The sequence below is a fragment of the Etheostoma spectabile genome, chromosome 18, assembly GCF_008692095.1.
Source record: "Etheostoma spectabile isolate EspeVRDwgs_2016 chromosome 18, UIUC_Espe_1.0, whole genome shotgun sequence".
Classification (NCBI taxonomy): Eukaryota; Metazoa; Chordata; class Actinopteri; order Perciformes; family Percidae; genus Etheostoma; species Etheostoma spectabile.
Window position 1 is genome coordinate 7,299,458 of NC_045750.1, and position 17,412 is coordinate 7,316,869.

General features: G+C 39.1%; 1 protein-coding gene across 1 annotated transcript in view; it reads right to left on the reverse strand.

Annotated features, from left to right (window-relative positions):
- The window catches only part of lama2 (laminin, alpha 2), a 185,763-nt gene that overhangs the window by 129,817 nt on the left and 38,534 nt on the right, over nucleotides 1–17,412 (reverse strand). Inside the window, exons 3-4 of the mRNA XM_032543629.1 lie at nucleotides 2,766–2,817; nucleotides 314–504 (exon numbers count right to left, since the gene is read on the reverse strand). Coding sequence (XP_032399520.1) covers nucleotides 314–504; nucleotides 2,766–2,817 — 243 coding nt within the window. The remainder of the gene's footprint in view (nucleotides 1–313; nucleotides 505–2,765; nucleotides 2,818–17,412) is intronic.

Consider the following 17,412-nt stretch of genomic DNA (forward strand, 5'->3'; position numbering starts at 1 on the left):
ATCCTACCACAGTTTAACTAAACTCAATTCAACCTATTCACCCCAAGACACCCAAACAAACCAAACAAATCAAATTTTATGCAAGTCTACCTACCCAATACTTAATTTAGTCTAACTCAATTTGGCATAATTCAAATCGCAGTACACTACACACCCAATCAAAATATCCCGAACCTAATCCAACATGACTTGACCCACTCCATCCAAGCTTGAGTCAACCCAACTCACTGGCCCCATCCAAATCAACCCAAACCAAACCCAACTCAGCACAGATTACAGTGGCAGTGTAACAAATTCTCTAGCTAAGTGTTACCTCTCCGTTCTCCAGAGGGTGAATCTTTGAATAAAAAGACGTGCAGATAACTTCATCATCCCTGGTGTAGGATGGAGGTCCTGTCCGTGGATAAATGTTGAACCTCGTCAGGCACTCTGTGTCTGTGATGGCGTAGTACTGCCAGGGATCAAAGGTCACCCCATCTATTGAACGCTCTAGGATCCAATTACCTGTGGACAAGAATATTGGTGAATCAAAACAATGTATAAAATACTTCAAAGGTGTGACTTGAAGAGGAAATTCAGATCAATAGAAATAATGATGGAGATCCAAGACTGGGCTTAGGTCAACCTATTTAAAATACCTAGAAAACTGAATGAACATTTAATTCCACACATTTCCCAACAGCTTACACCACAACTGTGAATTTCCACCTCCTGAATTGGTTGAATGTAAAGTGAACGGGGTCCAGTTAATGAAAAAAAAAAACCTGCATTATATTTGCAGGATTATCCAAACAATCAGTAGGACGCCTCCAACTTATTCATTACGCAGCAGCTAGATTCCTTACATGTAGGCTACACGTAAACTTGAACATATTACTCCTGCTACTAAAATCACTGCATTGGCCCCTGGTACAATACAGACAATCATCTTTAAAGCTTTAGTACGTAACTTTACGATATTAATGAATGTCCGTTACATTCAAGCCTATGCCAAATGAGTTGCTACAAAGCTAATTAAGACGGCTCCAAGGCCTGCCCCTTTGCCTGCTTCACCCAGTCCTGTCCCTCTACCTGGAGGTGAGCCAGAGACTGATATGACTTTGTTGCAATATTTTGCCTCAACTATTAAAGTTAAAAAGGACTAAGGGGGCCAAAGCAGAGCCGGAAGGGAAAAACCTAGTACAGCGGATATCCCCGACTAGAAGCAGTCTTTTGAGGGTACTTGCCTGGCTATTTTCCCTGGGAACCATGGAGGCCACAAGAGAGGACGTGGTTAATATGGGTCTCAACGCCATTTGCCGCTTCAACCTCTCTTCAGCCCAGAGCCCGTGCTGTCCAGCAGACCAGAGCTTGTGCTGTTCAGCGGACCGGAGCCATTACTGTCCAGCTCCCACGAGCCAATGCTGTCCAGTGGCCCCAAGCCCTTGGTACTGTGCAGCAAACTGGAGCCCTCGGTAGTGTGCAGCAGGCCGGAATCCTTGGTGCTGTGCAGCGGTCCAGAAACCCAGTTGACGGGCAGTCTTCCAGAATCTCTGCTGACATCCAGCCGTCCAGAGTCTACGTTAACCGTTCTCCCAGAGTCTACGCTGACTGTTCTCCCAGAGTCTACGCTGACCGTTCTCCCAGAGTCTACAGTGACTGTTCTCCCAGAGTCTACAGTGACTGTTCTCCCAGAGTCTACAGTGACCAGTCTCCCAGTGCCTCAGCTGACCATTGTCCCAGAGTCTTTGCCTTGGTCAGGCACCCCAGAGACCTTGCCTTGGTCAGGCACCTCAGGGACTTTGCCATTGCCCGGCACCTCAGGGACTGTGCCTTGCCAGGCACCTCAGATGCTTTGCCTTTGTTCAGTGCCACAGTGACTCCTGCTCCCCGTGTTTTGTCGGTGGTCCAGCCGACTCCTGCTCCCCTTGTTTTATTGGTGGTCTGACCGACTCCTGACCCTGTCACCTTGTTGGCCTGTCTTCAGTCCAGCTGAAGACAGTCCAGCTGAAGACAGGCAAGGGGTTCTGCCTCCTGAGGGATAACGCCTTCGTGCTTGGCCGCCAAAGGGATATCGTCTTTGCAGACGGGCTCCACAGGGAATTCGCCTCAGAACCCTCCAATGCCCTGGGAGGCTTCACCCTCGCCGTCCTGTGTGGCCGCCAGAGGGATTCAGCCTTGATTGACGGCCGCCAGAAGGATTCTGCCTTCATCGTTCTGCTCGTCCTCCAGAGGGGCACTGTCTTTGCCCTCCTGCTCCTCATCCAGAGGGGTACCGCCTACGCCTCCCAATGCTGTTGCTACGCTGTTTCCCAGCCCTTGTGTCACATGCCTCTTGTTTCCTCGTTACCCAGTGTATTTAGTCTTAGTGTTCCTCTTGTCCTTTGTCAGATCATTGTAGTGTTTGTGCACGCCTGTCGTGTCTGTCGTGTCTCCCGTGTCAGTTTGTGTCTGGTTCCTTGCTCTCTGGATTTCCTTTGGTCTCTATTTCTGGTTTGTTCTGCTTTTGTTTTTGGATTCCCTGTTCTTGTTTTTTACACTCTGGATTTAGTTTTTGCCTGCCCCTCTCAGGACTTCCTTTGTTTGTTTGTACTTTGCTTTTTATTTAAATAAACCCTCAAGCTCAACTTTTGCCTGCCTGCTCTCTGCAATTGGGTCCACCATTCCATGCAATTCATAAGCTTTAATCACATAGTCATTGTTTTATTTTATAATCAAAGCACTTATGTTAACACGTGAAACACTGTGTGGCTGTCTAAACAGAAATTAGGAAGCAGAATGCTTACCTGGGCGAGGTGAGTTGGCTGCCTTTATGATTATATAGGCAATCTGAAAAACCTGGAAAACAAAGGATAGAGATATTGAAAAACACATTTACCTATAATATACATGTACTGCAGAAACAACTTTGATTACAATGATCCCACTTTGGTTTTCTGTTGTATATCAATTTATTACCATTACAATACCCTTATAATTGTTAGCAACCTTTAAAATGTACAAAGCAGTGAGTTTCTATTTTGACAACTGTCAACAAACCAAATGAATGGACCTTTTAAAGGAATTAGATTGGTGTAAACTCACTTCACTAACTTCGTCTCACACAGATCGCTGCTTTCTGAAAATCGCTTGTTTACTCACTTACTAATCTTTACATAAAGAAAGTTGTTTTCTCTTTAGTGAACTGTCAATCTTCCTCTATAATACCATTCACATTTCATTTATTTTCTTTATTATTCTAATATTCAATTGGTCAAATTCCTGTTATTAATATGTACTACACTACTCAGGTATATTCATTGCCAATGCCAATATTTGCATGTGGTTGTTGTTACACGTTCTGTAGGGACTTCCAACACTAGCCTGGCTCTGAAGCGGACCTACGTCACGATGCATTGCATTTCTGGCACGCAACTTTGTTTACATTCATTTTCCATGACGAGTGTCATTGCCCGATGTGAGTCGAGTGCATATTTGAGTAGCGCTTGCGTCACTTTGAGATGAGTGAAGATGTGAGTTGCGCATGCGTCATTTTGCGACAGATTGCCTACAAGATGCTAACAAGAGACTTCTGTAATGTCAATTCAGTGAAAATGGACCACGTTAACAAAGTTTGCTCACTGCTTGCTACAAGCTTGCAATCAAACACAACAAAGGCTGTCACTTGAATGACGTTTTGAGCTAATGTTAGCAATCAAACAATCAGAGATAGCTAAAACGTTTTTGAAAGGATTTTCATCTTCTGTTATTGTTTGTAATGAGAAAACTATCATTTCATGGATATCACAAATTTCAGTATGACACATTGTGCCGTAAACCGTTTAAATCTAAGCATGCACGACTCAAATCTGCACTTGACTCACATTGGACTGTGACAACGAGCACTCAGCGACAAACACAAATCAACAGATAACTCTGTACTGAAACTTTATCTAACAAGTGTAGTGAAGCAGCTCGTTTGTTAAGGCTAACATTGCTCAAATAGCACAATGACATCATGTTAGATAGCACAGCCAAAACTATTTTTCATAAACTAATATCGTTAGCCACGATGCTAATGGCATTGATAACTAAGCCAAACAGTGCTGTCACTACTATTTTAGTGATTTATAAACAACCTGTTCCTTGCAGATTATCACGTTACTGAGAACACAGCTAGTATAAGGTAATACATGAAGTTAAAGCTAAACCTAAACTTTAGCTGTTTCAATTTAGCTCCCAGCTAAGCTTCTATAACTCGCGACAAGCTAAATAATGATAACATAAGCATTTTTACTCTGTGGATGATGATGTTAAAGTCATGTTAAAACTGTTTCCCACCCTTGTTGAGATTCCCAGCCACAGCCTGTTATTCCCACCGTAGCGCCATGATCTTACAACCTCACAATACCTTGTATTTCTCACTCCCGCTAACTTATTGAACATCAGACGTGACATGACAAAAGCATTTTGTTTTCACATGCGAGTAAGCCAAGGTAAGAGTGACGTTACCCAAGATCACAACTGAATAGTAATTTCAGCGTTAAAATTGAATTGAATTCTTTACTATTTAAATTATGTTCAACTATCGGAAATCATTCCAACAGCCCTAGTGAGCAGTTTCTTATGATTTTGGAAACATGAATCATGATTATTTTGAGTCATCAGTGAAAGGTGTCACAGTATGTCACACAACTGTAGCACAATTGCATTGTGGGATTGTTGTCAGAAAGTATTTAAAATGCCATCAGCCCTACTTTTGTTTTTTTAGAACACTGTTTTTTATGCTTACCTTTTTAAAATTTAAAAAAAGAAACTGAAATTACCAGACTGTTTGTCAATTAAATACTATGATCTTTGTTGTTTATATTGACTTTCCTTCAGTTCAATCACCAATTAGACAGACAGATAGAGAGATACAAGCACTGGTTGTAGGACAAATGCTGACTTCCTGTTTTGCTTCACCACCCCATCTTTCACCCATCCTTTCTTTCTTTCTTCTTGTGATGTGGAAAGCAGTGTCACATTGCAGCAATTAGAATAGGGAGAAAAATACCGTGTATGTGTGGGAGAGAGAGAGAGAGAGAGAGAGAGAGAGAGAGAGAGAGAGAAAGCTTATTTCAGAGTAACCTTATAGCAGTCATTCAAACCCCCTACAAAGAGTCAATGTTACCTGTATTCCCATCAAGGACACAATTGTGTGTGTGTGTGTGTGTGTGTGTGTGTGTGTGTGTGTGTGTGGTGTGTGTGTGTGGTGTGTGTAAAAGAGCTCTCAGCGGTAGCTTGTAATATGGTGACAGCTTTGGGACAGCTAGGCAGCTCCAGCAGCTAAACATAGAGATGAACACAGATAGATTATGCAGTATATGTGTGTGTGTGTGTGTGTGTGTGTGGTGTGTGTGTGTGTGTGTGTGTGTGTGTGTGTGTGTGTGTGTGTGTGTGTGTGTATGTGTGTGTATGTGTGTGTGTGTGTGTGTGTGTGTGTGTGTAGATAGATGTGTGTGTCATTCTGTTTTGATCAGATTTGGATCAGACAAGGGATTTTTTTGCCTCAAAAAATCAACACAGCATCAACAAATAAACACAAATAACTGTCCTGCAGTAAATTGCACGGCTGGTAAATCAATGTTTATCTTGCATCAATCATATTTAATGTCAGGTAGGTAAGTTCACGGTGAGTTCACATCATGAACAGATCAAACTAACAGCGTACAGTATATATTTTATTTGGCTGGATTCACTTTTCAAACTGAGTTTTTTTTTAACTGCAGCCTGGTTTGGCAATTTTTAGCTCAGACTTGGGTGTCTACCTGTTTCATCAGGTTATATTTCAGCCTGGAAATGCAAGTTACAATGAGCAAATTAAATTGTATCGTACTGGATAAAGTCAAACTTTAAATTAAAATAAATTAGTAAAAACATATGGGATCTCTAAAACTGAATATGCATAATGTGTCTATGTGTCTGTCTACATATAAGAAAACAGCATGCCAACGTGACAGCTGGTTAATGCACAAAGACGTCATGAAACCAAAAGGTATCAAATATTATTTTCTCTCTTTAGAGTACTGCTTTAACGTCAACAGGAGAGCACAAAGCAGATGGGCAAGCTCTGACTTAAACAAGTCCAACTAAACTTTTTTTAAGCGTGAAACAGTCAGTGAGTCATTAAGCCCCAGATGAAATTGTGTACTTTGTGTTTGCGCTGATGAATAATTCCATGATTCTAAAAATAAACTACTGACTGAATTTGCTCATTTCTACATTCAGATAGAAGTTGAGATTGCAAAGGAGTTGAGCAAATTATTTACAAGTCTACATAAAGACTACAACATTTCATTTATCTCCAGATGTGACAAGTGTCTACTCTCACAATCCTTAATTAGGAATAACCCCTTGAGATGTGCCATCTCGTTTTTTAAGTGGGTTCTCGACGACAAAAAAACAATATTTGCACAATTAGACAAAACTTTGACAAAAACAAAATGACAAGATAATTAAACGGTACCAAACGTCAAATCATGTATTCATAGATTATCGAAAAGTGTTGTCAGTGATAGCATTAGGTAATAAAGTGATTAAACATAATTATGGTAGTGTCAATATGAACATGTGCAATTGATCCAATAATAAGAAGATAGGGCATTTTCAAAGTGGAAAAATGATGGACTGAATACTTGAATACTTGATTGAATACTTACAGGTAAATTATTGAAATCAGAGAGAGCTTTAAACATAAAGGCTTTCTTAGCTATTGACTTAGTTGTATGGAGTGTGATAGTGTGATTGATAATTAGAGGAGAAGTTTACCATACATTGTTTTTAAATGGTGATGTAAGTTCCCAAGCATTTTATTGGAGCAATCTTACATATTTGACTGGAAATATGCATGCCATGCCAGGGAATGGCTCTTTGCACCAATTTGAGCACAGTAGCCAAATGACCACTTAAAATGTTTATTTTAATGCTCAATCAGTCCACTTAAGCCCTGTGTCTGGTATGGTTAGGTTGCCCACAATCAAATGGGGTGTGAAGAATCCATTTTGTCTCAGCGTGATTTGGACACAGAATGACAGCGGTTTGACTGAGCAGCTGGTGTTTACAGGCCATTCACATGGAAACGTGTTAACATTTCTTTGGCCTGATAATCTGGCATCAAACCCCAATTCCAGTTAGTACTCCAGCTAATTATAACAGGATTTGCACACAAAAGCACAAAATACAGATCAGAAACAAAGGAATAAAAATCCAAATGAGATTTTTTTTAAAGAATTAAAAACGATGACAAAAAAAAACAGAATTCTTTTGTTGAGACATAAACAAAACGTACAGACACACAGGTGGATATGCCGTCTGAGCAACAGGCCTGGTATGCAGACTCGTTGAAATGTTTCTTCAAGAGAAAATGTGCTAACATCTCACTGGACTAATAAAAGTAGCTTTTGGCCCAGTTCTAAATAGCGTGAATCATCCAGCATCCCGGCGTGCCAAGCTTAGCACAGGCAAACAAGCATGAGATATTCAGTGGAGCCACACAGTCATCTTTTCGTAAGATCGTTCTCCTTTACCACTGAGCTGCCATTAAAACAATTTGGGGAGATGCTGCAGTATTTTAAATGACAGTCACTTGACGGCTTTGTAGCAAACACATTACAATTGAGTTTAAGTTTTACCAAATTGCTGGAGAAACACTATTTAACATTAAAAAAAATGTTCCCCACATTGGCTTGAGCAGTGGAGAGGTTGCAGTGAAGTGGAGCATATACAAACAACGGCCTCTGGTTGTCCTTGCAAGTAACAGCCAATTGAAATCTATTCTCTTTAAGTCTGCCTCTCTGTCTGAACTAACAAAAACACAGTTACATACAAAAATAAAACAAATGCACAAACAAACACGGTCGTTCACAGACTTGGTCGTAATTTAGCCTTAAGCTTTTTAAATAGGCTTTAGTCTGCACAAAACACCAGATGCTGCAATCACTCCCACATTCTTGCTTTGGCTCGAGCTACTTTCAAACATAAAGCAACAACGTTTCATTGGCTACAGCAGATGTTTCATTTACCTTTTCTCTTGTTATGAATAAAGATATTGTTTCTGGCGTTAAAACCTCTGACCATTTATTATTCTCATATTCCTGATTATTATATAAAGTAAAGAAAAGCAACATTTTATCTAAGTGTGAGGTAAGTTTCCCATTGCATTCTAAAATGGGAAATGTTTAGCAGAGAAAATGTCAAGGTGTGCCGTTTTCATCCAAACATTTAGATATTACTATGATACATGGTACTTCTAGGTAAAGGTTTACTGAGTCCTTGTAACGACTTATGTCGAGAACAGGTGGCCTCCAGGGTCAAGCATCTACCATATTAAGGTGTTCCTGGGCCGGTCAACTACTGGTGACTGGTAAATTGGACTATGATGAGTTTAAGTTGAAGAGTTAAGGTTTAAAGCTCTAATATTCATTGATATGAATATTCAAATAAATTTAAATAAATACCATTGTATTGCCATTGGTCTGTTGATTGGTCTTTGAGTGTTCATGTCCAACTTTAGAGTGCATGTGGCTTTTCAATGATGTTGGGTGAGGCTCGTAGAGACAGAACTGTTAAATCAGTCAACCAATTAACAACAACAATGGAGGAAAGTAGCAAGAAAAGACAGAGCAGTGCTGACAAAAAAAACAAGAAACACTGACAATAAACACCAGCAGTGTTTTTCAATGATAAAGCCATCTGAAAGTAACACCAATTGCCTCAAAGTATTACCTTATCTGTAACCTCACGAGTAGTGTTGATCTAAAAGACTGATTACAATGTATGTACTGTATGTCTGGCTGATAATAAAAGTATATTTATAAGGAGGTTTTCTTATTTTTTAGTAGGATATTTTAATTCTGAAAGTCGAGTCTGGATGAGGTTGGTAGGGGAGACCCGGGACGATTGAAACCGGGGGACGGATAAAACCCTTCCCAGTTTTCTCAGAGGCAATGATGATCGACAGACTTCCTTAGGTCTGAACAAGAGGCATTTTACCCTCCTCTATCAGCCAAATTTTTCCCCTTGTTTCCTTTTTCACGAGTTACAGCCGATAAACAAGTTTTGATGGTCAAAGTAAAACTTCATTAGCGGTCACATTTTTTCGATTATTAACGAGGGTTTTTCATTTAAAGGCTTGACGCATGCTTTTTCAGTAGACCAGTTAGTGTTCTACACAATCCCAGACTTCATATTTCATGCTTGTTTAAATGAAAGCAAAACAGGCTGTAATGTCAAATGTCTAGTCGGGACGGTTGAAAAAGCTGTTTCAACTGTCCCCGACCTGGCGGTAACTCCATGGTTTAAGTAAATGCTCAAATATCTGTGTTCATACAATTATTTTGGAGGTGAGACATGGAAAAGAGTTTTTGAAAGATGAAATATATTTGAGCCACCCCGGTAGGGGGGGGGGGGTCGAGTTTTTCCCCTGTTATCCTATGGAGACTGACGGGTTGGGGGGCGTTTTTTGGATGTCCAGTGGTATAACCCCAGTAAAAACCTACTGAAATGACATTTCTACAATGAAAACCTGATATAAAAAGAAAAACCCTTTTTTCTAGCTATAAAATAGCACAATCATCCACAGTGCATGCTATTTCAATAACCGCTTCATACGCTCTTCGGATGACGGCAATTAGTTATAACAGACATCACAAAGACGCATAGTCCTGGAACAAATCTATCTATAATAAACCCTTTGGAAGTACCAACCATGTATACAGTAAAAATTAAAGTTGTTGGAAGGTTATTAGCTTAAATGTAGTTTCATTTGTCCTTGCATGCGTTTCATTGTCCCATCCAGGAGGGACAGATGAAACATTTCGCCACGTCCCAATTTTGCTGCAATAACTCTTTGGAACGGGTTTTTTTCAAAGTGAAATGCAGCTGTTTGAAGATGACAAGTGCAGGTTGCTAGTGACAAAATGTCAGCTTTCAGTGTGATACGACCGCTTTGTAAATTACGTTTAATTAAAAAGTGTTTCAATTGTCCCGGCTCTCCTCTACCTCCCCTTTCTCTGCTTTTCCCGCCCAGAGAATTTGGCCCACTCATGAGAGAGAGACATGGCTTTCAAATGAGAAAAGTGGCCGTTGGTCACGTCCACACCACCAGCCTCCACCTTACTCCCCCCTCTCCTCCTCAAAAGCTACAGACTCAGATATGGCACATACTAAAGAAAACTCATTGTGGGACTGGCTCTAGTGGCTGTAATTCTGCACTAAGGCTGAATTTTGGGAAAGAAACTTTAGATATGGTATTAGGGGACCACTAAGGCCTATATAAAAGCATCCAAAGAGCACCATGTCAGGGGACCTTTAAGTCTGTCTAATATCATGCTGTATAACCAAACATGCATCAACTCCATTCATTGCTTTTCCCCATACACCCATTCTTATATACAATGCACCTGGAAATTTAAATATTTTTAAGTGCATACTGTATGTGTGCATAAACAAGTTCTTGGTATTTGCAAGGTAGTAATTTTACTAGTGGCATTTATGCATTTATGCTAGTCTTTCTGTGTATTTTTGTGTGTGTATGTTAAGGTATTTAAGAGCTGTGGATAATGACAGCACATTGACTGACAGCCTCATTTAAGGCCCTGATCACACTGCCAGGTTCTCCTCCCGCCCCCGGAGAGCAGAGCCGGTGCATGATTTGACCACCTCGAACACACTGTCCATCAATCAAACTGACCGCCACATTTCCATAATAACTGCGTTTGAACTGAATGAAGCTGGAAAAAGATTGTTGCCATGGCAAGGCAAGTTTAACCCATCATGGTGAAGTTGTCTGAATACATTTACTATTAATTTCTTAATCTATATGCATACTAATGCCTAAACCTAAGAGGCAACAGAAGACTTCACACATCTGCGACGCATGGGCAGAAAACTTTTAGTGTGATATGCAATGACTAGAAGTATAACAGACAAATCATAAGAAAAATTTAAAAAAGAGTGATTATTTGACATTAAAATAAAAAACTGTTTAAATCTGTAAAGGAAGCTAAGGAAATGAACTAAGCTATCATGAGGTCTCTGTGGAGGACTTTTACTTTGATTGTCAAGTCAGATGCAAAATTACAAATCAAGAATTCATCTAAAAATGATGAAGAACATACACAGACTTCAATGGTCTCTCTCTCTCTCTCTCTCACTCTCACACACACACACACACACACACACACACACACACCCTCAGATCCCACTCTTTCTCATTATTTAGTCTTTCCATCCAGAGGTTCAATGATAACAAGAGAGGAAATGAGGGTGGTGATGTCACAGACGATAACCACACACACACACACACACACACACACACAGTCATTTTCTGAGTGAGATGACTGAGGTCGCAAGGGAAATTCAGCGCACTGAAGGGTAAATAGCTTTCCGTTGGACTGATCGAGACTCACACACACACACACGCACACACAAAACACCAACTGAAAAATAGACATGTTCACGCAAATACGCACACACAAATAAGGCATGAGGGCGATATACTGTTACTTTGATCAATAGAAAATTGATTTAAACAGAGTTACGGGATGAAAGGATTGTTTTTGGTCTTTTCCGATAAAGTTAATTGTAAAGGAAAAAATAGCATAGATGACAGACTAATAATAATAATAATAATAATAATAATAGTTTTTGAATTATAGCACTATATTGCATGGGCTATGGTGGTTCTAGTCTTCAATTACTACTTTACAGTACGATAGAAAGCTTTTTTACTGAAATAAATACACATAATTCAACGCTGCAAACATGTGAAATACAGCCAACATTTGAAGATGACTGTTAAAGCGGAGACGGCCCAGTAGGTGGTCATCGTGAAAAAGTACACTGATATTAAAAAGCTCTTAAAGAACCTGCGTGTGTCACGGAACAAGAGAAGGATCTTTCTTCATACACACCCCACTTATCCAGCTGTCAGCGTTTAGAATCCATTTTTTCATTCATTTTTCTGCACATCTTGATGCAAGTTTGACTGTTGATAAGAGCAAAAAATTGTTTGTGCGTGTGTGTGTGTGTGTGTGCAAGTGTGTGTGTGTGTGCCCGCACACGCATTTGTGTGTGTTTGTTTGTGAGACTATTTAGAATTGTATATATATTCTGCAAACACACCACAGTGGTGAAAGGTGTAACTGACGGGCCTGACGTTATTAACATGTCAAGATGGCTGCTGCTCTACTTCCTGAGCAGAAATATAATTATATTTTACATATGTGATGGTTGGCAAAAAAATAAAATAGAGCTCAAAACTGTTTTAAAGTTGATTGACTATTGCCTCTTTACTTAAACATGGTGTAAAAGGTGCAGCAACAGATTAAGATATATCTCAATTGTGCATCTTATTATGACTATATGTAACTTTTTAATGTTTCTGAAGCTCTGTCATTTTTCATACAATGGTCTTAATGACCTGTAACAGCAAACAAGAAAAAGAGTGAAAAGAACAACATTTTTATATAGTTTTTAGTAAGACCTCTGTCTGGGTCCAATTTTTCCCGCAAAGTCACAGAATGATTTGCAAAAGGTGGACGGTTCTACAGGAACACATTCTGAAGGGTCAGATTTCTAAGTAACACCAAAAAAAGCCCGCGTTAACATATCCCCACAGGGGCCACGGAGAAAGATTTCTTATAGGCCTATGGTTTTTTTAACTTTTTTTTAAAATTTATCTGTTTTGTTAGATACCCATATTAATCCTTAAAATATTTAGTACTTCCTCTAGCCTAGTTTAAAATTTAAACCCCCCCTTTCCCATTTGTTCCTTTTTTCCGGTTTGTGTTGGCCTCATTTTTTTTTCCCTTGCCCCCTGTACTTTGTAAAGGTTCGGGGGTTTTCATGAAATGGCTATTTAATAAATTTTTTACGTTGGTTCTAAAAACAATCCTTTAATGTTGGGCTCGGACCCAGTACGTGTACCCGGTTTACTCACAATAACCCAAAAAGTTGGTAAGTAATTACCGGATGCAGCCTTTTGAAATGCAAAAAGCTTTGAAAGGACCCTTTTGTTTGAAAATGGGGTTTCTTTTCAAAACAAAAAAAATTCATGAAAAACTTCTGTATGACCCCCAGGGGAAACTTTAATAAAGGGGGAAAATACTACCAAAGAAGACCTTATAAAAACGTTGGTAAAAACACTACTAAAGTTCCAAAAATTCCCGTAGAATCACACAAACTGAAATTTTATTTGGCCACTTTAATTTTTTTAAACGTTCGGCAAAATCGCAATTGAAAAAGGGGGGACGTTTGACCCTAAACATTGGCTTCGGGTTTTTGGGGTTTTTAGTTTTTAGGCAATACTTTTGAATATCCTTTTTGTAAAAAAACCGAAAAACAGGGGAAAAAAAAGGACTGGTAAAGGGACGCATTTAATTGAAAAAAATATCCCTTTAAAAAAGTCCCTTTAAGTGAAAAAAGGGGAAATGGCACTTCCGCTAAAGCAATTTTTCTCTTTGTTAAATAGTTTCAGCAAATTTTGCATCACTTCATGCTTTTTGCTTTGTTGATTTCGTCAAAATATTGGCCTGTTTTACGAGGATTTTACCTTAAAAAACATTTTTATAGGCTTCCTTAATGAACGAGCATTCCATGAACTAAGTCTCTCACGCTCATTAGCTTTATTTCAAAAATTTATAATTACCCAAAATTTATCTGTTTTAAATTTTCTTTTAAAAACTAGTGTCCTAAATCACCCCCGCCCTACCGCCCTAATCACGAGGCCCTTCCAAAAAAAAATGCAAACCCCCAAATTATTAGAGAGTAACAAATTGGTATGAATATGATAAAAATTGGTTTAATTTCCATCCCACTGAAAAAAAAATATATGGTTATTCTTAGGAAAAAAAAATAACCCTCCTTTAAAAAGATCAACTATTGCCCGTAATCACAATGGGGTTGACAAAATGGAGTGGGGAGTTTTGAAGGGGAAACGTCTTACACCTTCCCCCTGACAACATTGGGCAGTAATTTTCAGATAAAAATCAAAAAAACCTTTTTTGTGAAGAATATCTCACTTTGGGGACCCTCCTCCCCAGCACCGTGGGGAATCTGGCTATCCACACAAAAACCCGTGGGAGAAAAAAATCTTGGGGGTTTGGGATTTCATTAACCAATCACGCGTTACCGGTGCTAGGGCCGGGCAGAGCTACGGGCCTCGCAAAAACCTCGGGAAAAAAATTGTTTTTGGGGATCGGTGTTCATTCAAAAGGGGTTTTTTCTTAACAAAAAACCCCCCCCAAATTTGGGCAAATGTCTAGCTGCTGTCTGTTTACCCCGCGGATCGAGGGTATTAACCTAGTCCTCTAAACCACCGGGTTTTTGAATAACAACCAAAAAAACAGAAGGTTTAAAAAAATTAAAAATCTACGGACAACATACTATAGAAAAAAAAAGGGAGCTTTAACCAAATGTTTCTGCATTTTATACCCAAATATTTTTTTTGTCAACCTTATTTAAAAAGATGAACAGTGATCCAAAAATTATTAAATTCATTTTTGTTTTTTACTTTTCAAGCATGAAAGGCTTCCGGCCAAAACCCTTTTTCATTTAACCCCTTTCTTTTTTTAAAAGGGCCGGGTCAAAAAAACAGCCGCTAGTTTCCCTTTTAAGTTAAATTTTAAAATCAAAATTTATAAACAAAAAAGGGTTTTTAGCTTTGCCCATCCGGGCAAGGGGGCTGTGGGCGGTTTTTTTCATGGCGCTACAGTTATTTCCCGTAATGAGATCACCCTTAAAAAACCCTTTTCAACCAACAAAATCCAAAGCCGAACAAGCGCTTTTCTTTAGAGGGGCCAAAGTCTTGCTACAGGGGAAAGTTTGAAAAAGAATATTGTTTAGGTTGGGGGGAAAACCTCTAGGGAAAAACATGTGGAGTCAAACATTACCTCCAATATGGCATTCATGTTGTTTTCCCCTTTTTTTAATCCAGGTTATCCCCCTAGTGGTACTCCCCTTCCCCTTCTTGATAGGGGCTTTTTCCACCAGGGGGGTCCCCCCTATGGAATTCATAGAGTTGTTCTATAAACACACACACACACACACACACACACAACACACACAACACACAAAGAGAGAGAAAACAAAGACAGGGCATATCATCAATTGTTGCATTCTAGAAAAAATCTTAATATCCAAAAATCATTTCAGTCCTGACTCTAACATTGTTCTGAGGAGGAAATGTTCCTCTCCACTCTTTTTTATAAAATTCTGGAATTTTAACAATTTCAGGCCAAATCAAAAAAAAAATCCAAAGCACAATTTTCCTACCCTGTAAAAGAAAAATCAATATATTTCCTTTCCATTTCAGATGATTTCATTATACTTCTGAATACAAACAAAATTGCCATCTTATTTGCATACTCCTGGCCTCTGTTACTATTCCACACAATAGCTTTAATGGAACAGGAAGAAGACCCATTATTCATTTATTACACAGCAAAGCTCACTATGCAGAACCGTTAGTGAGTACGAGAGAGTATTTCTAAGTGAAAATGTGTTTTTCAGACTTGCAGTTCAAAAAAACATGGCAACTATCTCTAGCAAATTAAAAGAGCTATACATCCTTTGGTAAAAGTATTTTACTCTCCCATCTTTTTGAAAGCTTCCCACCTCTCCCTTACTGTACCTTGGACAGTAGCTGGATTCTCCCAATATCACGAGATCATGCGAGAATTTCAGGATCAGAAACGCATTTCTGTCCGGACAGCAGTAAAATGAACTAATCACCGTTGCCTGAGGAGCTACTAGCAGCCACGGGCGTGGTTTATGTGCATGTATGATGGCCGCTACCGTTCATTCAAAAACAAAAATGCCAAACGTGACAGACAGATGGTTCATCCAGTCACCTGCCAGGTATTATTTTTTTAAATTGCCTGTCCTTTCCCAACAATTTCCAATGACGGTAACAAACCATCTGGTAGGTCAGTTTATTCTCTCCTCAACATTTTGAGTAATACTCTCTTTTAAAAATTAGATGAGGAGATATATAACACTTGTATTTGTGTCCAATGAATTTAAAGCTGTGGAGAGGAAACTGTTAGCTTAGACTGATAACAGGTGAAAACAGCTGGCCTGGCTCTATCCAAAAGTTTAAAAAAATAAACCAACCATCACTTTTGAAGCTAACTAGCAAAATATATACTGTATTATTCCATACAAAAAGTGAAATATAAAAACAACTTGTGGTTTTACATAGGGGTTTTGTGATAGAAATAGTCCACATAAGCTCCCAGAAAACCGCAACGTAAAAACATAGTTTTTCCACTTTGATTTTTGTAAAGATTAAACAAACAAGATACAAAATGATAAAATATATTTCATGTTATGTTGAGTTTTGGAGGTCCAGGTAGGGAGATTGTTTTACCTTCAGAAAGAACCAAGCTAGCCCTTTTCCTTTGCATCTTGCAGGGTCACACATTGCAAGACTACAACGAGATTAGTTTTGAATAATGTAACCAAGCTAGCTAGCTACCGCTAGGGTTAGCTAGTAACTTCAGGGAAGGTTTCCCTGTTTGACATTTATCTTAACGCTGTGCCATAGCAACCATGAACAACATTTGCTAGCCGTTTGCTGCTTCTTTGCAATAATATCCAACACATTTGATATTGTCGGAACATCAAGCCAGGAAAAAGTCTCGGACTTAGTTTTACGACCACCTTACACCAAATGAGAGCGGGCCAACACTAGCAAGACTCTCATGGTCGTTTGGTGTAAGGCATAGACTAAGCGTCTCCTGTATACAGCTTCATATGAGATGGAAAGATATTTCAGTGGTATCTATCATCCAATCTCTTAAAAGCAAACAAGCATATTTTCCAAAATGTTAAACTATTTAATTAACAATGAGCAAGTCCGTCAATCAACTGATCATTTAAATGAAATAAGGCTCAGGTCTTAGTATTAATTGAGACAGAAGTATTTTAAAATTACCATTTTGGTCTCAGTTCATCTCTCTTTTATTTTTCAAGCTTTTCATTTTTGTCTTTCTCATCCCCTTTTTGCAGCAGCACCATATCATATCCTCCTTTTTCCTCTCATCCTGGCTGACTAACTGCCTGACTAGTAAACTAACTATGCAAGTAACAAAAGCTAATTGGACTCAATAGTTGACTGACTGACTGACTGACTGACTGACTGCTTCAGTGACGGCTGTGTGACTGGCTAAGCGGTTAACTATATCATTAATTGACTAAAAAGCTGACTGTCTAGTTGGCTGTGTGAATTATGATTACAGGCTAATTTTGCATTGTCATCTTGTCAGGTAGCAATTGATTCTTCAGTTCATTCAGTAATTATCATTTCAGACAAAATGATTAGTTAACATCTGTCCGATCTGGCACTAATTAACTCATCTAGCCTATTCATTATTGTAATCACCATGCCTATAGGTCTCGTGTGTTTGTATG